Source organism: Diceros bicornis, chromosome 3 (assembly GCF_020826845.1).
Source record: "Diceros bicornis minor isolate mBicDic1 chromosome 3, mDicBic1.mat.cur, whole genome shotgun sequence".
Taxonomy (NCBI): Eukaryota; Metazoa; Chordata; class Mammalia; order Perissodactyla; family Rhinocerotidae; genus Diceros; species Diceros bicornis.
In genome coordinates this window covers 95,258,056-95,282,996 of record NC_080742.1, presented here as the reverse complement: position 1 = coordinate 95,282,996, position 24,941 = coordinate 95,258,056, and the positions used below count along the sequence as shown (strand labels likewise).

Genomic DNA, 24,941 nt, shown 5'->3' with positions numbered 1-24,941 from the left:
TCAAAGTTTTCTGACCGTTTGTTCTTGGCTTGTGATGGCTGACATAAGTTCTAAGATTGGTCATGACACTGTCACAGACCCACCTGGAGACTACTTAGTTGGGGAGGATTATTTCCCCATAGGCCACTTCTCTAGAGAGTGCTGTGTGGGGGAAGAGGGAAGCACATGTTCAAATTGACCTATAAACATAACTTAACAGTGTGAAATGGCAGCCCTGGGGACAAGCCAGGGGCCAGTTCTATGACTTAGTCAGCCTCTCTATGCTCACAACCAGTTACAGAAATCTTGGAGATAGTCGTGAAAACATCATCTGTCTCCATTCTGACCCTCAACACGGTGGTCTCCCAGCCTGCTTCTACCCATAACCAAATTGGGTGAGATTTGGGGATAAAGAAGAAACAAGGAGCTTTCCAACTTGATAATGTTTTGCTGTTGAATGAACTTCTTTTGCTACTTTAAATGCATTAAAAAAGAATATAATACTTTAATTTCACAAGTAATACAATACCGATTTCATATACGTGTGTGTACATACATAGATGTATACTGCATTTTGTGAGGTTTCCTTCCACACCTTGTATCAACAAAGGGTCTTAGTGAAATTGGCTGTATTTGACCCATGTCTGGGCAAATGGGGCTCTCATTCCTCTCAGTTTAATCAGGGTTCACAGGAAACTACCAAGAAAGACAAAAATTCTGGCTGGGGTCTACCTTTTTGAAGAGTTCTTTAAAATGATATTCAATTGTTCAATATTCTACATTCATGGCATTCTGATAAATCACTTAGTGTATACTCTGGTGTTACAGTTGGTTGCATAATGTCTTTCTGCCCTACAAAATTGAGGGGGGAACCATCATATTCAGGAATTCAATAAAAATGTATTAAATTAAAATTTTCTAATTGCTAAAGCCTGTGAGTAGCTATCTTTTTTTCTTCCTGATTTAATAATCTGTGTACACAGAAAAATGCTCCTGGACTCTTGGGTTTTTGTTTTTTTGCCGTATTTGTCTTCTATAACTGTTCAGCCACACTAATCCCCAGGTGTTGAAGAAATCTCAAATCCTAACACACACCACAGGCTTGACATACAAAAATCACTATCTTAACCTAGTTTTCTTCTCCTAAGTTATCAAGAGGTAAAACCCCAAGCCTAAAGACTTATGTAAACCACCAGATTGCCTATCTGGTATATCGCTTTTGCAAAAACGCAAGAGAGGTATAAACAACATGAGGCAAAGATTAGACAAGCATCTGATGGCCTGTTCATAGATGAAACCGTGGAGAGAAGCTCCCCAAATCGTAGTTCTGGATTAATTTTACTGCATTTTCATCCCCGTTCCCAAGCTCAGTATGTGTTTTAACCCAGGAAAGAAATGCAAACTTTTATTTGCTCAAGCAGAAAAAAGAAACCAAGAAGCCCATGAACATGAAGCCGACTTGGGAGTCCTGTTCTCTCCTTTTCCCACCAACAGACTTGCTCGGGTCCCGCCACCGCTTGGATCTCGAGGCTCCCGGGCCCCCGGTGGGTTGCGCGATCATCCCGTTGCCCCACCGCTCCGCTAAGCACACGTGTTCTTCCCGCCCAGCTAGATCGCAGGACCCGGAGCTCCGCCCCGCCCCGCTTTTCCAAGGCCCCGCCCCTCCGTGCCCACTGCGCCACCAGCCAATCGCGCGCCGGTGCGTAGCCGGGCCCCGCCCCTCCGGCTCCGGCCCGCCGCCTTTGTTCTCCCCCGCTCCCACTTTCAGCCTGTGCGTTCCCGGCAAACCGAGTGGCAGCCGCTGATTGGTGGCCGCGGCGCAGCCAATCAGAAGGGGGCACCTCACGTTAGCGCTCGGAGCTTTAAACGCGCGGGGCGCGCTGGACGCGCGGAGGAGGCCGGGGAGGGGGCCGGCGCGGAGGGCGGTGCCGCGGCCCGGACGCGCAGCGAGGCACACGCGGCCCGCGCCCCGGGTCGGGCTGGGATTGGCCGGCCTGCGGCCTCCCCGCCCCCAGCCAGTTGCCAGCGAGGTCCTCCAGGGGCTTTCTGTGCCTTCCTCTCGTTCCGCCCGCCAGGCCCGGGCCGGAGGTCCCCAGTGCGCTGCGCGCGAGGAGGCCGCGTTCCGCAACGCCGCGATGAGGCCCCGGAAAGCCTGCCTGCTCCTGCTGCTCCTGGCGCTGGCGCAGCTCCTGGCCGCGGCGAGCGCCGAGGGGCCGGACGAAGGTGAGCGGCCGGGCGGCGGGCCGGGCCTGCGGGCTGGAGAGCGCCGTGCGCGGGGCCCGGGTGGGCGCCACCGGGACGGTGGTTGCGCGCGGATCCCCTCCGGAACTGGCGCCCGGCGCCAACTTGCTGGAGCCTCAGGGCGGGAGCGGTGGTCAGGACCGCTGAGGAGATCCCGGGAGAGGAGGGCGGCGGAGGCCCGGGCTGCGAGGCCAGGCGTCTTAGCGAGCTCACCGCCACCGGGGCTTGGACGCGGGGAGGGTGCAAAGTGACTTCTTTGCAACTGGCTCCTTCGCCCTGATTCTGCTGCGATTTTCCTCGGGTTCAGGCTGACTGCCCACTCCCGGGAAGGGGCACTTGGGAACTGGTTACAATTTCTAGGCGAAGGCGCCCAGGGAGTGTGGAGGGAGAGGGGCCACTGCTTTCAAAACAAGTTTTAGAGAAGGGGCGAGGGCGTGAAGACCCCACCGGGAGCTCCCTGGGGCAGCCGCGGGCAGCAAGCATTTTATTTCTTAAAAATGTAGTTTGTCGATTTGGAAATAAATAACTCAAGGGTTCTGGTCTGAGGGAGAAAGAGATGGCTTTGTGTGCATCCTTTAGAAACCAGAGAGGCCATTCCTTCTGCGAGCATTTATTCAGCACCTACTGCGTGCCAGTCACTGCGTTGGGTTCCGGGAGTAAAGGATGAGCAGTGTGGCCCCGGCCCATAAAGCGCCCGCTCTGGTAGGAACATTAGACGGCTACCAGACATGGTTCCTGCATTTTTGTTTGAAATCAGCCTGCTGAAAACAAATGGCATAAGAGAACTTTGAAAATTAAAAAGTCCTAGTCAAGCAAAGAATGCTATTCCTAGAGAACAAGGGCATCCCATTACTGGTCTTAACCGTCTTCCCCTTTGGCCTTTCTCTTGATGACTAGTTTTTTTCCTGTTTAGTTTGTTGCAATGTAAATAAACCCTCTTTTTTAATATTAGTTTGTAGGGGAAGTGTGAACTTTATACTGTTTCAGACAGATTGAGTAACTTCTGTGCGAATCACTGATTCAGGAGCCTGTCCCCAAATAGAAGAGGAAGTAAAAACCAGCACTTGGCGAAAAGAACACCTGCTGAAAGGTTACACGTGTGTCTTGGGACTTTATCCAAATCACCTCATGCCTATTTAAATCCAGAGCCCCAAAATATACCCAAGCAGAATGCAGGGGTGGGCCCTGGAATCTGCATTTTAAACACATTCTTCATTGATTCATAGGCAGAATAAACTGAAGTTTGAGGACCAGTGGGGATGGAGGGTAGTTTTTGCAATGTAGCCAGAAATCAAAATAGCTTTGTCTTGGTTTTGATCCAGTGGTTGTTTTGGGGTGACTCTTAAGAGACCTAGGTGAGTGGTAAAGTTGGGTGGACACCAAAGACTATAAGGACCAGTGAGTTTATCTTTTGGGTTACAGGTCACTAATGCAGTGGAGGCCCTGGGAAGCAGTTGCCTCTGGGGTGAGCCCAGGAATCCTGAGTTGTCATGGCCGTGGCAGGCCTCCAAGGGGCATCCTCTGGGGTGGGGTGGGGCTTCTAGTCCTCATCTTGACTTTCCCATCCCTGAGGGAATCCCTGGCCCTTCACTTTGAACACCTGTCACAGATAACTAGTCCTGTGGATTTATTTGGGGGCCACACTTCCCTCTACCTCAGAAGTTCCAAGTCTTTAGAGTGTTTTGTTTTGCTTACCTCTCTTACATTTTAGATTCAAACAGCACATAGTGTCTGAGCTTCTAAATGTCCCCCCCTTTGGTTCCTAAATAGAGTTAAGTTCTGACATCATCCTCAGGTTGCAGGCTTCCTGTGTCTCAGATGAGAAGTCACTTGTACTCTTCACATCTTTCCAGCTAAAATAGTAAAGGACAATGTTTTGATGCTGGTTGTTGCCTGCTTTTATTTGGGGTTGGTTTAGATTTAAAAGTAAATGGAAATTCACTTGGGTGGAGTGCTAAGGAACCGCCTGTCTCTTCATTCCTGAGAAGCAATTATCAGACAGTTCCACCTAAAACTTAGGGCATGCTGGGAAGAAAATCTGATGCCATAATACAGCATAGCAGTTGAGCAGTCAGGACCCTCCACTGAGTAGCTTTGTGATCCTGGGGCGGGTGACGAAAGCTCTGTGCACCTGGGTTTCTTCATCTGTAAGGTGCCTGTAATATGTTTCCTCAAGGGGTGAGGTGGTGTGTTTAAGAGCTCAATACAGTGCCTGGCACGTAATGAATATCAGTAGTAACGGTATTAGATCTGATAACAAACTTCTCTTTTCCCGTGTTTGATGTACACCATTCAGTATTGACCTAGTGGTAGAGTTTACCCAGCTGTTGCAGGCACTTCTCTGGTGGGGGTTGAGGAGTGACCAGCTGAGGAAGTCCAGTGAGGCCATCCTGAAGGAGCTGCCTGCATCCAGGCTGGGCTGGGATACACAGCCGGGAGTGGGCAGGGGCTGCAGTGACCTGGTTGGAGGAGTGTCCCCACATTTCGGGAATGGCCCTGCCTTGTGGGCTAAGCAGTATGGAGATGATGCGAGAGGCTTCCTTGGCCTCATGCTGAGGAGGATGGCACCCTTCCAGAAGGTGCTGGAAGGCTTTGGGTATATTTTTGTCTTAGAATGTCCAACTTTAAAAGGGAAGCTGAGTGAAGAGTGGTCTCCCTGTTAAAATGTGGAATGTTTTCCTTGTAGGGATATGTAGGTGTCTAGTCGGTAGGAATACAGAGCCAGCACCTTCTCAGATTGCAGAGGAACAATCCCGGGGTTATCTGTGAGTTGGGGAGGAATGGAAAGTAGGGGCCACACCTTAATGCAGTTGAGAATCCTTAATTATGTAGAGGAATGTTCTGTCATTTTGTTGTCCTTAAAAATATAAAATGGAAATCAATTTTTTTTTTGGTGAGGAAGATTAGCCCTGAGCTAACATCTGTTGCCAATCTTCCTCTTTTTGCTGAGGAAAATTGGCCCTGGGCCAACATCTGTGCCCATCTTCCTCCACTTTGTATGTGGGACACCTGCGACAGCATGGCTTGACAGGTGGTGCGTAGGTCCGTGCCTGGGATCTGAACCTGCGAACCCCGGGCCACCAAAGCAGAGCGCGCGAACTCAACCACTACTCCACCAGGCTGGCCCCCAGTTTTTTTTTTTTTTAAAGTATCAAGAAAGGAGTTCACTCTTTGGAACTCTGTCCCATGGTAACTCATGGACACCTATTTAATCAGGAGAGCCCCATGCTCATGGTGCTCACAGACCACTTCAGGCTGAGCATAGGTAAGAGCATCTTTGCTTTTCCTTTTTTGTAAAATTCACCTTATCCCTGTGCGTTGAGCAGCAGATTGCCAAGTCCCTGTTTCTTTCCTAGCTTGAAGAGCAGATTAAGTTCCCCAGTGCTTTCTTTTCAATCTTCCTCCAGTTTTTCCATCTGCCTGCAAGTAAATTTGATTCTCATACGGGGCAGAGCAGCCAGGCAGTGAGAGTGGATATGCATGGCCCGCGAGCCCTGCCTCACTGCCCTCAGCAGGCCTTCCAGACTGCCTGAGCATCCAGCTCTGGGGCAGGACGTGTGGTGCCTCCTCGACCCCGCAGCTGGAGCAGAGAACCTGCAGAACAGCCCTGCATCAAGCCCTCAGGTTTGCAGCCCTCATGCAGGTCATTTTGGGTAGGACTTTTAAGTGAGGGGTGGTCAGGCTAGCCTTTTGGAAAGCCATTGTGACTAGTGTCCCACAGACCCACTTAGGTAAGCTCAGTCCTTGCCCTGCAGTATTCCTGGAAGTACCTGGAACCCCTAGCCGGTCAGTGTTAAACTCAGAGATTCTCAAGAGCCGTTAGGTCCTCAGATTCATGAGGACCTGAGTGTACAGTGTTGGCTGCCAGTCACCAGTGGAAGGGCATTCAGTGTGATGTGTGTGTAAAGAAACAAGCTTAGGCTACCAGCCTAAGAGGTGGAGATGGGACCTGAGCCCAGGAGTCTCTCCTGGGGTCCTGCCCCCTCTGCATCTCAGGAGCCTGGTTCTTATTGCTCTCCCTAAGCCTCTTGATGCTGCCTGAAGGTAGTGCTGGGGGCCTGAGGCCTCTGCAGGCCTGTCTACCCCAGAGAGTTCCTGCTGTGGAGGAGGAAGGTGGTGAGGTGACCGGGGAAGTGGGGATGTTGGAGAGCTGTGGTCCAGAGTGCAGGGGAGGGCAGATGGGTGGGGGCACTGAGGGCAGGGAGGGAACTTACCGCAAGAAACATGGGCATCTGCTTGGTCTGTACTTCTCAAATTGGTGGGTTTCTATTTGGATTTTAGAGCTGTTTCTTCCTCCCCCCACAAAGGAGGAACTTAAACTTTAAGCTGGAGAGAGGAATGTGAAAGTCAGGAAAAAGTAGTGGGATGTTTAAAGGGACATGGTTGAGGAAAGTGTGGCTGGGTGAGGAGGGTTTTCGGTTTGCTTTTTGTAATTAGTTTGCAGATTGAATAGATCTTAATCAACAAAACTGCCAAGCCACCCAGACCGGTTCCCTGGCTTGTCCAGCAGCTGCAGAGCCAGCACTAGATTAGTTGGGGCGGGGCTGAGATTGGACAAGTCCCAGTGGTTCCAGGATCCCAAGGGGAGGTTATCAAGCCCTGACCTCACCCTCAGTCCCAAATGGCAGTCACTCTCAGTGTTGGTTTATCTCCTGGGAAGCATCTCCAAAATAACTGATTGGCCCCTTGAAACATCCTGCCTTGGGAGTTAATGAAATTGTGCTTGCCGCACTTCTGTGTGCTCATGGTTGCTGGAGAGCCTGGTTAACAAAGTGCGGTGCCACAGTTCCTTGCGTCTGTAGTTTGGCAAAAAGTTCAGTTGAACCTTGATAATAAGATGTACTCAGATTCTTGTGTTCTGCGAAGAGAACTTTGCTTCCAGGCAGGGCATCCTGCAAAGGTGTAATTTGTTGTATGTTTTTGATGCATGTTGACCCATAAATACCTAAAATTCTTCAGATAACCCCCACCCTGGAGATACTCAGGGCTGACTTTGCAAGTAAAATGTAATTCCCAATCCTCTTCCCTTCACACTTGGAACTTGCTCTGAAGGATAATGAAGCCTATGGGGCTATTTTTTATGCCTGTGAGATAAAATGCTGTCCCCTTTCAGAAATGGAATTAGTATTCCATCCTCCAGAATGAAACGTGGAGAACAAGCACTTGTTTCCTGTTTGTACTGTTTTGGGGACCAGGCAGTCGTTGGGTCACAGGAGATTGAAGGAAGCCCTGTCTGTGGAAAGCATAAAGGGGAGGAGGAGGAAGCATGTCCGTGAAAGTTAGCCTTGGCCTTGAGCACAGACTCGGGGGAACCACGAAGTGACGAGTTCCTAAAATGCAGAGCATGGGCTGTGGGTAAAAGGGCCTGCGCTGCAGGGGCGAGGCCTGGAGAGCCTGCAGAGGGGTGGTGCTGAGGAGTGGATCAGATCTCCATGCGGGAGTTGGGGAGGAGGGGGCTGACATTGGGGTTCTCTGTGTCTGAGTAGGAAGCATGCTGAGCATGGCCTGGGAGACTATGTCTGGAGAGGGGACCGGTCCTGCCCTCCACGTCCTGCTGGGGCATATAGGCTTTAAATTCTAGTCCTGTCGTTTTCAAATATCTTTTAACCATGACCTCCCTTCAAATGAAATTTTATGTGGCCACCCACTATGCAAACTTAGAGCAGGATTTCCGGTGTGGGGGGGGCCCGATGTCACCACCTCTTCTCGTGGTGGCCCCCAGGAACCACTTAGAACTTAGGACACATTTTGAGGGTTTTGGGTTCTAGGGCAGTTTTTAAGGAGGAGAGTCACCAGTCTCCTAACCAGTCTGGATATTTTCCACTCAGATTCTTCTAATAAAGAAGATGCCATTGAGGAGGAAGATGAGGAAGAGGAGGAGGACGACGACGAGGAGGAAGAGGACAGCTTGGAAGTTAAGGAAGAAAATGGTGTCTTAGTCCTAACTGACGCGAACTTTGATAACTTTGTGGCTGACAAAGACACGGTGCTGCTGGAGTTTTATGCTCCGTGGTAAGGACCCACGTTCTGGTTCAGTCAGCTGGTTGGACAAGGGGTTTCTCTGTGTTCACATGCTTGACCCCTCACAGAGTCATCCAGACCCGGCAGGGTGGGGGTGTCGGCGGGCAGGAACTCAGCCCCTTGGTTCCCGAGCGCCAGGAGCTCAGTGTTCCACCGAGTGCATTGAGCGTCCAGTGAGCCAGCCCTCATGGACCGCGGTCCCAGTTGTTTCAGAGTCCAGTGGTTTAAAATATGAATATGTCCTCTGATAGTTACAGCTGGGCGGGGGGCTGTTTAACAAGTTGTGATGACTTGGACAACTGTGTTAGTAACAGGCATGCCCCTTGTTACAGATTCTTCCCCCACCGTCTCAAGGCCACCCCACTTCCCTCCTCCTGCCAGTGGTCAGGCCGGTTGCCCAGTGCAGGCTTTGCGTGCGGGGTGGTTTCTCATAAGGAAAGGCATGCAACCCCTGGGGAAGCGGAGCCGGACGCCCCACTTCTTTTCTGGTCTCACACCCTCACGGTGCAGTACCGTACAGTTCGTGTGCCTTTTCCCCTCACCTCTCTTCTGCTGGGTTTTGTTTGTTTTAAATCTCACAATCCCTTCTTTTCTTCTTTCTCCTGCCCTCCCTGGGTTCACTTTGGAGACAAAATAGTCAAGATATACTTATGTCATTTGTCCGGCGCCTGCTGTCAAGCGTAGTACGAGGTGTCTTACATAAAATATCTAAGTAGTCCTTTGAACAGGTCTGTGAGGTTATATTCCTGTCTTACAGATCAACAATTCTCAAACTTTTTGGTCTTGGGACCCCTTAACACTTAAAAATTGAAGACCCCAAATAGCTTTTTATCTGGGTCATGTTTATCAGTATTTACCGTATTAGAAATTAAAACTGAGAAATAAAAAAAAAATTCCTTTTTAAATAACACTAACCCATTACATGTTAAGGTCAGAATGCTGACAGCCTTGTTGGTCATGGAGCTCTGGACAGCTCCACTGTATGCTTCTGGGAGAAGGAATGAAAAAGCCAGAAAACGTCACTGTAAAGAGTTCTAACCTCACAGACCCCCTTAAAGGGTTCCCAGGGCCAAACTTTGTGAAAGTTACAGATGGAAACACTGGGGTTTAGAGATGTATGAAAGTCTGTGCCCAAGGGAGAGCTGGAAATCGAACCCATATCTGGTGTCCAGCCGCCTTGGCCTCCCCGTGGTGTTATGTTGTGTCTTTCCTCTTAACTGGAAACATTTCTGGTCCTAATGCCACCATTTTTGTGTGTGTTGCTGGATTTAAGTCTCCAGGGTACAATTAACCTGGTTCTCCTTCCCTAAATCTAATTCTTAGGTGCGGACATTGCAAGCAGTTTGCTCCCAAATATGAAAAAATCGCCAGTACCTTGAAGGAGAATGACCCTCCCATTCCCGTCGCTAAGATCGACGCGACCTCAGAGTCGGCGCTGGCCAGCAGGTTTGGAGTGAGTGGCTACCCCACCCTCAAGATCCTTAAGAAGGGGCAGGCTGTTGACTACGAGGGCTCCAGGACCCAGGAAGGTGAGTGGTACCTGAGCTGTTGGAGGAAACCCTGGGGCAGGACTGGCTTCCTGGAATGGAAAGTGAGGGGAGGGAGAATTTGGATAGTAGAAAGGAAGGCAAATTGAGGGGACTAGGAGTGACCCCTGGGAGCACCATCTTCTGGGAATGCCCCTGCTGGAATGTTCAAGGTAACCGAGATCAAAATAAATTTGTCCTTGGGTAGGGGAGTATCTTCCCATTTCAGACCATGAAACTGAAGAACTAGAGCAGATGTGCTAAGAAATGGCATAAGAGGCCGAGGTTCTTGGTGGTGTTCTAGAGCAGTAGTTCTTAATGTTTGCCTTGCATCAGAATCACCTGATGGGTTCCTTGAGCCAGATCGCTGAGCCCCCTCCCCAGAGTTCTGATTCAGTACGTCTCAGGTCAGGCTCAGTAATTTGCATTTCTTATGAGCGTCCAAGGCTGCGAGTCCAGAGCCCCACACTGAGAACCACTGGTGTGGGACCCAGACAGTTCTCTAAAACCGGGCCTGATGGATCCCTGCCTAGGTCACATTAGGCGCTAAATAAATTTTATTAAATCAATGAACAAATAAAATGGTGGCATCTTTTGCATATCTCTTAATCACTGAAAAACAAATCATGTTATGCTCCATTTTCCATTCCCAGTGTGGCATAGTGGAAATAGCACTGCATAGGGTTTGGGTCTTTATAGCTGTGAAATAGCCCTGTGTCCTGGACAAGGGCCTTCCGCTGGCTGGGCCTCAGGTTCCTCATCCTTGGAATGTGAGGTCACTTGGACTTGATCTCAGAGTTCCCTTCGAGTTGGTGCGAGAGTCTATCCTGTGATCCCCTGAGCCCTGGAACCATTGTGGGGTGCACGAAGACGATGTGATCACATCCATTAATACTTGCTTTCACATCATATTTGTTTATTGACTTAGATAATATGATTTGGAATTCAAAGAGGTAGATAACCAGTAGTCTTTCCACTCTGGCCCTGGTCATCCAGCTCCCCTCCAGGAAGGCAGCTGGTGTAACACGTTTCTCCTATGTCCTTCACACGTACTTTGTACACATCAAAGCAAATATGTCTGTGTCTCTGTGTGTGTATAATTTTCACACAATTATTAGCATATCTTAAACACCATCTGCACCTTGATGTTTTTACTTAACAAATATGTCTTAGCCATATCAGTACATAAGGAACTTAATCTAAAAACAGGCTGAAAGTTGTATACTTTATTGTTTAAAAGTAACAAGGCTTGTATATTTGGAGGTCCATGCTCAACATTTGACCTCTAGGGATGTGACCCAATTTAGAATCTTGAGAGCAGTGTTGGCCCGAGTGGGTTCCTCGGGCAATCGGCCCTCCAAGTATGTGTTAACAATTGGGCCTCTCCCTTGTTCACTGACCTGGCCTGGGGCCGGGCTGGGGCAGGCAGTGTGCCCTGTGGGTGCCATGGAGGTGCTGCTTGTATCCGCTTCAGTCTGAAAGCCCGTGGTTCTCAGACCTGGCTCCTCGGGTTCCACTGCAAAAAGAAAAAGAAATTTTTAAAAGTTTGCCACCACTGCTCCTAAGAACCACTTGGAAAGTGCTTTTGAGGATATATTTTGGGGACCAAGGCGACAGATGGGCCTTTTGTATGTGTGTGTGTGTGTATGTGTGTGTGTGAGGAAGATTGTCATTGAGCTAACATCTGTGCCCATCTTCCTCTATCTTTTGTATGTGGGATGCTGCCACAGCGTGGCTTGATGAGCAGTATGTAGGTCTGCGCCCGGGATTGAACCTGCGAACCCTGGGCCACCAAAGCAGAGTGCATGAACTTAACCGCTATGCCACCAGGCTGGCCCTACAAATGGGCCTTTTTATAAAGGCTTCCCAGGTGATGCTGACGCAGCCCGAGCCGTGAGGAAGCTGCTGCTCCTCTTCATTTTTCTGAATTTTCACATGCGCTTTATGACGTGTGTCATGTGCTGGTGCTAGATGTGCATGACTGAATACATATATATTTGTACGTGCTAAGAGGATGCCCCAAGACTATTGATAGGCATATGTGGTTAAAGCATTGGCACATGCCCTGTCAGAGTTCATGTGCAGTTAGTACTGTGGTCTGTAAGAACAGAGTCACACCCAGCAGGTTGGTCGTGGGCTGTTGGAGAAGTCTGCAGGTTTGTGCGAGGCAGTGGAGCTTCTGACTCCTGACTGTGGCCTCAGAACCGCAGAGTGGCACTGGCTGGAGATGCGATTGGACTTCAGGAGCTTAGTCTCCTCCCGTGCCACCCCGCTTTCTCTCTTCGCCCCTCCCCACCTGTTTCTGGAGCGAGGTGAGTGCCCACCAGCTCGGGGTCTGCGTGTGCTCAGTCTCATTGGGTTTCTTGCAGAAATTGTTGCCAAAGTCAAAGAGATCTCCCAGCCCGACTGGACGCCTCCACCAGAAGTCACGCTTGTGCTGACCAAAGATAACTTCGATGAAGTGGTGAACGATGCAGACATCATTCTGGTGGAGTTTTATGCCCCATGGTAAGATGGTGTCGATCTCACGTTATTCCGATTTTGATCAGCCCTGTCCTATGTGCAGTACCCCGCCAGGCATGGGGCAGGGGTGGCAGAGACAAACCCTTCGGCACGAGGCCCAGAGGGCCGAAGAACAAGGTGTGTGAAGTCCCCACCTCACACACGGGTGAAGTGGAGCTGCTCCCTGTCCCGGGAAGGGGTGGGTGGTCCTTGACAGAGTCTTCTCCCAGGGCGTAGGATGAGGTTGAACATAGGCCAGGAGCTTGGAGGAGAGTGAAGCCCACATGTCTACATAAGGGGGCTGCCAGGTGATCCCGGGCCCCTCAAGGGTGGAGGACACAGCCGTGCACCAGGCCTGTGCCTGCCGAGTCCCGAGTCGTCACTGCATGCCTGCCGTGCTGGGGGAGTGTCCCTGAGAAAGCACGCGTGAGAGGCCTTAACAGCCATGGCTCTCTAGGCAGTGCGGGGTGACACTCCTTCCTGTCCTGGGAGGCCTGGAAATGCTGTTTATGGAAGTTCATCCGGCCGTGATGAGGAAAGAGCAGAGCTGCTGCAACAGTGAGTGGGGTGGTGGCAGCTGGTGGTCTCATGCTGCCTGTCCCAGACTTTGGTGTCTGAGCCTCGCTGCCTCCCTCTTGAGGGGTTTGAACCATGGTTTAACCTGTTTTCATGTCTGCTTGTGGCTGTTTGTTCTGGAGTGAATCTCGGAAGATGACCCTCAGCCTTGCTTCTGTCTCGAGATATGTCCCCATCTCATGCCGAGGCCTCTGGTTCCCACAGCTTTCCTCCATCTGTCCCTCCTCTCACCTGTCTCCCTTGGCCTCGCGCGCTCCCAAATCCTCCACTACAACGCTTGCCTCTTGGTGCTGTCAAGCTCCTCTCTGACCCCTGACCTTGGACTTCAGCTCTGGGAGGAGAGACATGGGAGGGAGCCTGGCTGGTGGGGGCCCCGAAGGAGCTCTTGTTTGGGTGCAGTGGCCCCAGGCCTTGGTTGGGATTGGAGAACACCTAATCCCTTAACCCAAGCCTGTAGCCCACTCTCTGACAGAAAATAGGAGCCCCCAGTCTGCAGAGGAGTCAGGCCAGTCGCTTCGTGTTTGTGAGGGATGGGGCCTACGTGACCCCCCCACATACGCAGGTATCCTAGCTAGTTCTGGCAGCCAGATAGAGGGTAATGACAGGGCTTGTCAAAGAGGGGAAAGCAGAAATGATCGGAGTGGGAACATGCAGGAGCAGGAATCAGGACTGCGGTGGGGTCGGGGGAGGACGCGGAGGGAAAGAAGGTAGCGGGAAGAAAAGCGGTTGGAGAGGAGCAGAAGGTGGCTGATCCACGAGAGCGGCTTTTGGGCAAAGACGCTACTGTTCTCGCACTTTGTGGGGAGGGGAGGAGGCTTGAGCAGTTGGAGTGGACAGAGCCAAGCAGAGCAGACTGTTTTCATGGGAGATATGCGTGTGGCTGGTGGTCCAGGAGGGCTGTCAGCCTTCCCGAGGAACAGCCCGAGGGACCATTTATCTTGGTGAATTCATCGTGGATCAACTAGTGGTTCTGATCCTTGAGCAGGCTTGGTATTTGTCAGGATGTGCAGCATAGACCAGAAGCAGGAATATGACCCTGGGGCAGACAGGAGTGGCCCCAGGTGGGTGTGATGTGTGGACAAAGCCCCAAAGCTCTGGATTCTGCCACAAAAGAAACTGTGCTTATTCATCCTTGGGTGTGCACGTGGGAGAAGGAAGAGAACCCCCCGGTGTGTGTGGGGGGCAGGTGGGCCTGTGGCACTCGTGTAATCCTCCTGCGGTGTTTTTGCTGCAAGAGGGGCCCGGTGGTGGTGGTGGTGTGGGGTGTTGGAGGAAGAGCAGTGGCCATGCTGTCTCGCTGAGTGGTCCCTTTACGGAGTGTAAATGTGTGATCACCCTGAGCTGTCAGCAGATCCGTTCTTCACATCACATGCTCAGTAGATGCTCCAAGTGCGGATTCATCTTTCTGATACTTTAGAGAACAGTTATCCTTTTACCTGCAAATAGTGCACACATTCCAGGTTGCAGCCTTTAGTTCACCTGGGGGTCCTGAGGACCTTGGCTAGACATCGTTTTGTTTTCGCTCGGTACTGAGAGCCTGTGGCTTGCGAGGCCCTGCCCGGGTGTGGTCCTTCAGGCTCTTGTATAGACAGAGGCTCTTCTAAGTTGTCTCAGTTCCGCCTTCTGCCCTGGTTGGTTGGTGTCAGGGTTTGTTATCACTCTTGTGTCCTCCATGCTTTTGTCACGTTGTGACCTCAGTCCGCTGTCCCTTCCCTCACCCTGCCTTTGACCTGCTAGTGTCCATTTCCTACCCACCCCTCATCATCCCATCCTAGATCAGCTGTTAAGTCCTGTATGAAGCCATCCCTGACTGTGTCCTTATCTGTCCCAACTCTCCAACCAAGAAAATCTCCCTTCTTAGGACATTGTCTTGTTGTTTCTCCTGTCTTACCCAAGACCCCAGTTACACTCCTGTCTGCACCTGTGTTGTGTGTGTGTGTGAACACCATAGGAGGAAGCAATGTCGTGCTGGCCTCTCTGTGGGCCTGGCCCAGCACCCTCACCAAGGAGACAGTCAGAGCTTGGCTGGATCTAACCAAATTGCTCAGGAACACGAGTTGGGTTTCTGTACCTCGTTTAGCTGAGAAGCTGCGTCTGTGCTGGAACAGGCCCCTGGCAGAACTGGCTTCCTCTTGCAGGTGTGGACACTGCAAGAAACTGGCCCCCGAGTATGAGAAGGCCGCCAAGGAGCTGAGCAAGCGCTCTCCCCCAATCCCCCTGGCAAAAGTCGATGCCACTGCTGAAACAGACCTGGCCAAGAGGTTCGATGTCTCCGGCTATCCCACCCTGAAAATCTTCCGCAAGGGAAAGCCTTTTGATTACAACGGCCCACGGGAAAAATACGGTACAACAGCTTCCCTCTCCTACCTCGAGGTTGGGGGAAGCTCCCTGGCGGGTGTGGGCAGTGGGCAGAGTGGTAGGCAGAGCACCCTAGAGCCCTGGGCCCCTCCTCAAGGAACACTCTACTCCCAGGGATCGTCGACTACATGATTGAGCAGTCCGGGCCGCCCTCCAAGGAAATTCAGGTGCTGAAACAGGTCCAGGATTTCCTGAAGGATGGAGATGATGTCATCATCATTGGGGTCTTTAATGCAGAGAGTGACCCAGCCTACCAGCAGTACCAGGATGCTGGTAAGTAGTGGCCCTCTGGGCTGGACAAAATGTGTGTGCCCAGGCCATCTGAGGTTTCTGGGGAGTCTGCTGCTTTTGCGTAAAACACCTGGGGCATTGATTTAGAGGATGGCTTGATGGAAGAATTGAGATAGCATCTGTGGGAACAGGCTTTCCCTTCTGGGGTTGGGGTTGGAGGTTAGTTCCCTGTGGCTTTAATTACATATGGATGGTAAGATCTCATACTAAACAGATAGCTGCACCATTCTCCCTGCTGGCCTCTGAGAGGAGGGAGGGGCATGGTCAGGTTCATCCCAGTTCGTTGTCTACTTTCCCGCCTTCCAGGAGCCCCTTTCCCTGAGCCCCTCTGCAAGGGGGAGGGTCTTGAACAGAAAGTGAGGGCTTCTGAATCAGACCTGAGTTCGAGTCCTGGCTCTGCCAGTTATTAGCACTGTGACCACAGCCCGGTGTTCTCATGTCCAGCATGGTGATCTTTTCTACTTCAAGAGGTTGTTACATTAATTGAGATAATGTAGATGAAGCACCGGGTGTTACTGAGTCCCCAGTGAGTGCTGGTCTTGCTAGTCTGAGAAGTGACATCACTGAGCAGCTGTCAGTAGTGGCGCTCTGTGGAGGCGGGTGGACTTGCCATCCTGGATGGCCCTTGGGCTGTGAGTGGGAGATGGTTGAGGAACACTCAGGATCCTCTCCATCCTTATCAGTTCCTTCCAAGTGCCCTTTACCCCACCACCCCCTCTCACACGTGCCAAAAATGGCTTGGTTTTCTACTTGAAAGAAGTAATTGTAATCTTTTAAATGCACTGCTTGCCACTTAGTGCTAACATCTGTGCTGCACAGTGACAATCGTGCGTATGTCAGATGCAGAGTCACATGGTGACACTTTCGGTACAGCTAAATTCCGTTCCCGTGTCCAACATGAGACCTGAGGGGCTTCCTCTGTCTTTACTGAGTAGGTAACCTTTTCGCCCACTTGTAACTGGTCAGGAAGAAGCTTGCAGAGGGAAGCCTCAGCCTGCCTGGGGCCACGGGCAGTGGTGGAGTCCCCAGACCCAAGTCTCCCACACTGTGTGCATGTAGATCCCCGGGGGTCCGTGTTAAAATGCAGGATCTGGTGCAGTAGGGCCGGGTGGGCCTGGGCACTGCCCATGCTGTTGGTCTGGGTACCACACTTCATCTGACGAGGGTGACTCCCACATGGCTCAGTCGGTCGGGTTAGGCAGCAGGCAGGGCTGAGAGTCCCTGGACCTGGTGTGCCTGCCCGTGCACTGTGGACTGCGTGGAAGGGATGCAGGACAGTCTCTGGAGAGGCTGGGAACATGGAGTGGGTAATGAAGGTCCTGAGGCGACTCACCCACTGCTGGCTGATGACGACTGCCTGGGCACGTGGAGGCTTAGAACAGGGGTGGAGACTAACCTGTGACGGGAGCCTTCTGGGTGGGCTGCCTCATCTAATCCTCCTGACGGTCTGTGACGTGGAGTCGTGGACTGTCGTGTTTCTACAGAGGAGGGACTGAGCTCGGGGAGGTGAATAAATAGCTCACATGTCTGGAGTCACACACAATAGCAGGTGGCAAAATTATGCTTTGACTCTAAAAGTCTGTCTGATTCTGAAAGCCGTAAGCTTGTCCAGGCCAACTCCTGCCTCCCCAGAAACACGTGGTGTACCATCTCAGCCGTGTGTTTCCTCTAACCCAGTCTTCTAAGCCTGCAGGGCTGGGCTGACACCTTTGAGGTCTTACCCAGTGTGTGGATCACGGATTCAGCTCAGGATGGTCTGGATGCCTCAGCCAGGACAGAGCAGGGGGTCTGAGGTGCATTCACCCAGGGGATCTATGGCAGGGGTTGACACACCGGCCTGTGGGCCAGATCCGGCCCCTGTCTGGTTTTGTAAGTTTTATTGGAACGCGGCCCCGCTCACTGGTTACACATTGTGTAGCTGCTTTCACACTATGGCACAGAGTTGAGCGGTTGGGACAGTGTGGCCTGCAGAGCCAGAGATAGTTACTGTCTGATATTTATTGATGCTTTCCAGAAAGTTTGCCAGTCCCTGTTCTAGAGTATCCTCAAACAGCAAGATTTCATCTTGGGAGTTTAACAGATGTAAATAAAAGTGTACATGTAGCAGAAGAACGGCAGCCCACAAACAGACTGCCCCCCAACTCGAGGAGGAGAGGTTACCCCCCGTGAAGGGTGCTGGGTGTGTAAACACACCATATGGATACAGGAGTGTGCAAGTCTCACTTGTTCTTCTGACAGACTGTCTGTCTGGATTTAATGTGCTTCTCTGCACCGGAGGCAGTAGTCGACCATAGCTCCTGACGGATTAGCTCTACTTTTATCTGTGAATATGCAGTTTGTGGTTTTTATGGTTGGTTTTGTTTTGTTTTTTTTTTACAAATTCCAATATAGAGGTTTTAAGGTGTTACACTTCTACCAAATTTTAAAATCTAAACTCTCTTCAAGTGTTGAAGCTCTAGGTGGTGTCCACGTAGACTTCACAATGGTAATTACACACTTTTCAGGGCATTAGCTTTGGCCAATAATGGGTAATGAGTTGAACCTAGGTCATTTAAGCAGCTTAGTAAATTGTGTATTTATCATTCTGTTAATTTCTCAGCTAACAGCCTGAGAGAGGATTACAAATTCCACCACACTTTCAGCACTGAAATAGCAAAGTTCTTGAAAGTCTCCCCGGGGAAGTTGGTTGTAATGCAGCCTGAGAAATTCCAATCCAGATACGAACCCAAGAGCAACGTGATAGACATCCAGGTGAGTGAGGGCTCTCTGCACATATGACAGCGACAGCCCCTCCCAAGTGCCAGCCCCTAGGTGTCCAATTGGCATGAAGATGCTGGTGGAGCCACTGCTGGGGTTTTAAAGCATGGAGATTTCACCCTGGGCTTCAGGCATGTAGGGTCTGGAGTGCCTTTCCCTGGCCCATGGTAAGGGTGCGGGTTCCTGGAAGGCTGAGGATGGGAATACAGCCAGCAGGGTGGATCATGGCTTTATTGGAGGGACTGGGGGGCTCTCGAAGACCTGGCGGGTCTTGGGGCCAAAGTCCCTGGCAGAGCTCCACCTGCTTTTGTCAGAGAGTCGCTTTCACTCTTCACACGTCCCAGTAGGCCAGCACCAGCCTCCCTGAGGTGCCCGCCACCGTGGTCTGGCCTGTGTCTGTTGTTCCTCGTGACAGGCTGTGCTGCTCGCTCAGAGTTCTGCCTCATTTGCCGACAGGCTGCAAAGTGATTGCATGCCTCTCTGTTCTGGGTGAAGCTGTGGAGCCTGGCACATGGGTTTGGCCTTTTGTTTCCACTCCCGTCTTCCTAATGGGTGTGACACTGTCACCTGCAGAAGGGCAGAGGGCGTTCCTGGGCCAGGGTGAGCCTGGATCTGTAGGGGCCCAGAGTTTCAGTGACCAGATCTTCAGATTTGAAAGAAACCTTACATCTTGAATACAAAGCTTTTGTCTGGTAGAGAGAGACTGGGATGCAGAGAAATGAGCTGTCTCTCCCGGGGTCCCACAGCCAGTTAGGAGCAGAGCGAGGGGAAACTGTAGGTGTGCTCGTTCCTGGGCCAGCACTGCTCCCAGCGGGGCCACGACCCTGTGCCTGGAGGAGGCGGTGCTTGGCAGAGGGCAGGGCAGGGTGGGCTGGGCCTCCTCACTGAAGTCCCCTGGGCGTGCAGCAGGGAGCAGCCGTGCCCTGCTGATGTGTTCTTTTTTTTTTTGTGAGGAGATCAGCCTTGTGCTAACATCCGCCAATCCTCCTCTTTTTTTTGCTGAGGAAGACTGGCCCTGGGCTAACATCTATGCCCATCTTCTTCCACTTTATATGGGACGCCGTCACAGCATGGCTTACCAAGCAGTGCATCAGTGTGCGCCCGGGATCCAAACCGGTGAACCCTGGGCTGCCGCAGCAGAGCACGCGCACCTAACTGCTTGCGCCACCAGGCCGGCCCGTGATCTGTTCCTGTGACCTGGGAACATAGCCTGGCCTTGGAGAGACCACCCTGAATCTTTCAGATCCCAGGTCTTTAGTCCCCTTGCTCCTTCTCGAAATCTCCCATGCGCCCCCATCTGTTTATCTGCCGTTACTCAGGCTCGGCCCCTCTCCTCTTCCCTGGACACATGGTGGTTGCCCCGTGTCCTCCCTTCCAGCTTCTCTTCTTTCATCCACAGATACTGACCCTGGGTCCAAAGAGGGACCCTGATGATCTTGGGGGACTGCAGACCTCAGGGAGTCCAGCACAGTTCTGAGTGGTGTGCAGCTTCCTGGGAAGGGGTCTATAGCTTTTGATAGATTCTTGAGAGGTCCTTGACCCCCAAAAAGTTAAGAGCCACACAGTGTAGACTATTATACATCACTGCCACTTGACTCTTTTTGAAATTTTAAATAGAGTGATATTATTTATATACCACCTTTGTTCCAAAAATTATATAAGGCTGCTTTGTAAAAATTCACACAACACAATAAAATGCAACTTGAAAAAAAGTGGATTTAGCAGTCAGGACAAAGAGAAGACAGGGCAAGACAGCTGAGGTAGAGCAGGGTGTAGAGTCAGCACAAGAAACAGTGCTGAGAGAGACAAGGAGTCGGTCTGCGTGCAGAACGTCAGGGAGGCAAGATCTGGCCTCGAGTTCAGACTAAGGCCCGTGCATGTACGTGCTCGGCTCTGGGGCAGGTTTGCCCGGGTGTCACTCCGCTTTACTCTGGAGTTCACCTTCTGAGTGACGTGTAGTCTGGGGGCTGTCTTGACTGAGGATGCCCCATGGCCCCCTGCCACCCTCCTTGCTCACATTTCCAGCACTTTCCTCCCACCCACACAGTGCCCTGGGACCAGACCCTCTGCGCCTTGTCCCCTGCCTTGTTCCTGCTGCTTCCTCCTCTGGAGTGCCTCCTGCTCCCTCCCATCTGGCAAGTCCTGCCCATCCTCCAGTGCCACACAGGGCCACCTCCCTGACTGTCCCATCCAGACAGGGCTCAGGCTCGGGGAAGATGCAGTGGTCATCCACCACTTCCTAGCTTGGCAAGACCTTGGGCAAGCAGCTTAACCTCGTTGTCCCTCAGTTTCCTCATCTATAAAGTGAGATGGCAGTGCCCACCCTCGGGTGTTGTGAGGCAGGTGTCTGGAGGGCCTGGCTCAAGTCCTTACTTAGTGTGAGCCCTCTGTGTCCAGGGCACTTGGCCTATCCTTCGGGACAGTCATCCCACCTCTGCTGACAGCCCGAGCTCTGTGTCCCCAAGCAACTGCTGCTGCATCCAGCCGGTCACAGATGCATAAATGTCAGTTGGGTTCATTTCACCTGGAAAACACCCAGAAAGCCTCATGAGCCAGCCTTAAGAGCCACCATTGTTGAGCCTGGCCACGGACAACCACCTGGGTGCCAGGCTGAGCTGAGCTTCCCACACCACAGCTCCCGGCTCCATCTCGGGAGGGCGGCCTCAGGTGGAGCAGCGTCCCCAGCCACCCAGCTCTGTCTGGCTCCACGTTCCTCCCCAAGACCCCAAGGTCTAGGGGGTAGTCAAGGGTGTGGTTTCTCTAGGCAGAACGCAAAGCCTAAGTGGCTCCTCACAGCTGTGTGCCCTCGGGCCTCCCTTCTCCTCCCCGTGCTGTGTTCTTGTGAAGCGTCCCTGATCCGGCTGCTGTGAGCCTCAGATGAGGGAACGTGGAACGTGCTGCTCAGTTCAGCCTGTGTTCACGGCTGCTGTCATCCCGCGGCCGGCCCTTCCTCCCGCAGTTTCTAATTGACGTTGACCGTGAGTCCAGACCCAGAAAAGGGCGCCTGGCATCTGCAGTTGCCTGAGAAGCTCATCTTGGGTTCACTGGAGGAAAAAGAGCCCTAAAAGTCCCCAGGGAATTACTGGGTGTGCTCGAGTTGGGGCGAGCCCAGGGCGTCTCCTCCCACGCCGTGTCCCTTCAGAGCAGACATCTGTGCTCAAGAACAGTGACAGCGAAAGGCGGAAATGTGTTGTCGGGGCGCTCCTCACCTGTCCCCCCTTATGTGCAGGCCTCCACGGAGGGGTCGGCCATCAAGGACCACGTGTTGAAGCACTCCTTGCCCTTGGTCGGCCACCGCAAGACCTCCAACGACGCCAAGCGGTACACGCGGCGCCCCCTGGTGGTCGTCTACTATAGTGTGGACTTCGGCTTCGATTACAGAGCTGGTGAGGGACCCCCAGGGCATGCCCGGCAGTAGGGGGGCTAGGAATCCTGCCCCCAGGCCCTTGCGGGTTGGTGGCTGGGTGTGCTTTACATTTATGGCCTCGGGGTCATTTTCCTTCTGTGCTGTGTAGCTGCCTTTTTCCTTCTGTGCTGAACAGGAGGGGAGCCTAGAGTAGAGATGAGGCAGCCGAGCCCTGGAGACGGTCGGAGGCTGCAGAGCTAGGACCAGACCAGCCCCAACTCCCAGGCAGGGAGAGCTTAAGTCTCTGGGCACAGACCCCCTCGCAAAGGTGGCAGTTTTTTGAAATGCTCATCTCCAGTTGAGGCCTGAGCCTCGTCAGAGGATGTGAGCAACAGAGTCTTAAACTTGACCTCCACGGCTCAGCTGGCACTGTCTGCTGCTTCCCTGCTCAGCTCACAGTCCTTGGTCCTGTTTCAGCCACTCAGTTTTGGCGGAACAAAGTCCTAGAGGTGGCCAAGGACTTCCCCGAGTACACCTTTGCTGTGGCTGACGAGGACGACTTTGCCACGGAGGTGAAGGACCTGGGGCTCAGCGAGAGCGGGGAGGATGTCAACGCAGCCATCCTGGATGAGAGCGGCCGCAAGTTCGCCATGGAGCCCGACGAATTTGACTCTGAGACGCTCCGCGAGTTTGTCACAGCTTTCAAAAAAGGTGAGTGACAGCCAGGCCTCCCCTCAGCGCCTCCATATGCTTCCTCTCTACGCAGAGCTCAGGTGGGCCGTGGGGCACCTGGCCTTCTGGGTCTTCTTCCTGGACCTGAGGGACGGGAGGATAGAGACGGAGAATCCCCATTCTTTTGCTGTCTTTCTATTTTTTATAGAAAAATGACAGGTGTGTTAGAAATTTTAAGAAGCCTGATTTTTAAAATATTTAAAGTAAAACAGGCTCCTGGACTTTAGAAATAAGTTGTGTGTGTAGAAAACTTGCTTTGGGGCTTTACACAGAATGTCTTTCTCGACCTGGTTGAGTATGTTGTCCCAGTTCCCCAGTGCTGGCAGGTGGTGGCCATTGTCCCGCTGTCTGCCGGATGCTCAGTGCTTCTCCCCACCCTGGCTTTCCAGGCCCAGGGTGCTGGCTCTCACAGTAACCCCTTTGCACTGGCAGCATCTCTCTTGTGACAGCCTCACTGGACAGGACCTAGTGGCCCAGCAAGGCTGGGATGAGACCACCTGCACCCTCTCTGGCCTCGCCGTGTTGGGGGTGGGGTTTTGGAGACAAGGCCTTGCTGTGCCCTGGGAGCGTTTGACTCACCCCGTACTCCTGCATATCAAGCGGGCCTCATGCCTGGTCCAGTTGGAGCTGCCAGGGTCCTGGGCCTTCTCAGCACTCACGGCCCTCCCCTGCTTGCTTTCCTCGGCAGGAAAATTGAAGCCGGTCATCAAATCCCAGCCAGTACCTAAGAACAACAAGGGGCCTGTCAAGGTCGTGGTGGGGAAGACGTTTGACTCCATCGTGATGGACCCCAAGAAGGATGTCCTCATTGAGTTCTATGCGCCCTGGTGTGGGCACTGCAAGCAGCTGGAGCCCGTGTACACCGCCCTGGGCAAGAAGTACAAGAACCACAAGAATCTGGTCATCGCCAAGATGGACGCCACCGCCAACGATGTCACCAACGACCGCTACAAAGTCGAGGGCTTCCCCACCATCTACTTCGCCCCCAGTGGGGACAAAAAGAACCCAATTAAGTTTGAGGACGGAGACAGAGATCTGGAGCATTTGAGCAAGTTTGTAGAAGAACATGTCACAAAACTGAGTAGGACCAGGGAAGAGCTTTGAAAGCCTTGAGGTCTGCGGAGGGCGGTAGGGACCAGACACATTGTAGCTTCCAGCAGCCAGCGGCGGGAGCCCGAGCGAGCCACCCAGCCGACCGGTTAGCGCAAGGGCAGTATCTCAAGTTTTTGAGTTTTCTTTTTTTTTTTTTTTTTAATTTTTTGTACCCTGGTATTTTACTTCCTGGTCTAAATACTGAATAGATAAGAATGACTCAATAGATTAGTCCAGATTTTTACAGAGGGATATATCTATTTTTATCATTTTTGGGGGTTTGATTTTTTTTTTAACCTTACACTTCCTTTAATATATTTCTTTAAAGCAGATAAGTTGAATCTCTTCTGTGTGAATGTTTTTTCTTTAATTTAAGATTTTTAAAAAACCCTTTGCCAAATCATGTTTATTTTTGCCTTTTATTTCATCATTGCCTGAGGAATTATAAGTTGAAGAAGATTTGACTGTTGGTGTGCTTTAGTTTTTGTTTCTTCCTGTTGTGGCACCAAGTGAGAACTGTCACCAAGCCCCCACCAAGGACGACACTTCAGCCCGACCTCAAAGTTGCACCCAGTCCAGAGAGAAGCGGCATCTCTGCAGGACTGGGCATCGCCGTGCCTTCTTTCAAACCAAGGGCAGCAGGGCAAGGAGCATTTCCGGTCCCCCAGACCCTTCAAGCTGGGTTCCGAGGCTCAGCCCTGGAGAGAGGCCCGTGGCAGGCAGCCCTGCTTCTTCAGAATCCACATTGCCAGAGGAGAGATGACGTCACCCAGGTGGATACTTTAGGGTGATAGGAAAGATAGGGTGGGCTGTCATGATGGAATAAAAAAATTATTGAAAGTTAACCTCCACAACTGTGTCAGAGAACATCCACTCCATCCCAGCGCCTTGGTCAAGTCGAGGATGGAGAGGCCTGAGCTGGGCTGGGTGAGGAGTGCTCTCTATCCTGCAGAATGCGAGTTGCCTCACCCGACCCCTGAACGCCCGGGGAGTGGGGTGTCGGTATCCTGGCTCTTGGTTGTGTGGAGGTGAGCAGTGCACGTTCTGTCAGGGTAGGGTAGGGGTAGAGGACAAGGAGCCTGCCCCAAGCACTTCTGGGGGCTGGAGGAGGGGATAGGACAGGGTGGGAAACTAGATCAGCCCTCACTCAAAGGTTCTGGGGGTTTGTCTGTGACCTCAGCTCCATTCTAAGAGTTCATTCACCGAGATGCGCCATCTCCACCTCCTTCCCCGTCTCTCACCTCCTAATTTTGACTGAAACACAAGTGCTGAGGTTGAAATTTCTTGAGCTGGTGGTAGCTCTTTCAGCTGTGACTGGTGTAATTGTTGCAGGGGTTGGGTGGGGGCAGGAAGCAGGGAAGGGGCAGCCAAGGGGGGCCTTTCCAAATGATCTTCTTTATTTATTTATTTTTTGTGTGAGGAAGGTCAGCCCTGAGCTAACATCCATACTAATCCTCCTCTTTTTGCTGAGGAAGACCGGCTCTGAGCTAACATCTATTGCCAATCCTCCTGTTTTTTTT

General features: G+C 52.0%; 2 protein-coding genes across 2 annotated transcripts in view; both read left to right on the top strand.

Annotated features, from left to right (window-relative positions):
• Window positions 1-24,941, top strand: part of EZH2 (enhancer of zeste 2 polycomb repressive complex 2 subunit) — a 270,483-nt gene that overhangs the window by 76,410 nt on the left and 169,132 nt on the right. The window lies entirely within an intron of this gene.
• Window positions 1,949-24,266, top strand: PDIA4 (protein disulfide isomerase family A member 4). The gene is made up of 10 exons (XM_058532321.1): window positions 1,949-2,202; window positions 8,049-8,232; window positions 9,565-9,770; window positions 12,137-12,275; window positions 14,984-15,189; window positions 15,318-15,476; window positions 18,094-18,245; window positions 21,481-21,637; window positions 22,075-22,308; window positions 23,018-24,266. The coding sequence occupies exons 1-10, from the start codon at window positions 2,115-2,117 to the stop codon at window positions 23,431-23,433; spliced, it is 1,941 nt and encodes a 646-aa protein (XP_058388304.1). The 5' UTR covers window positions 1,949-2,114; the 3' UTR covers window positions 23,434-24,266.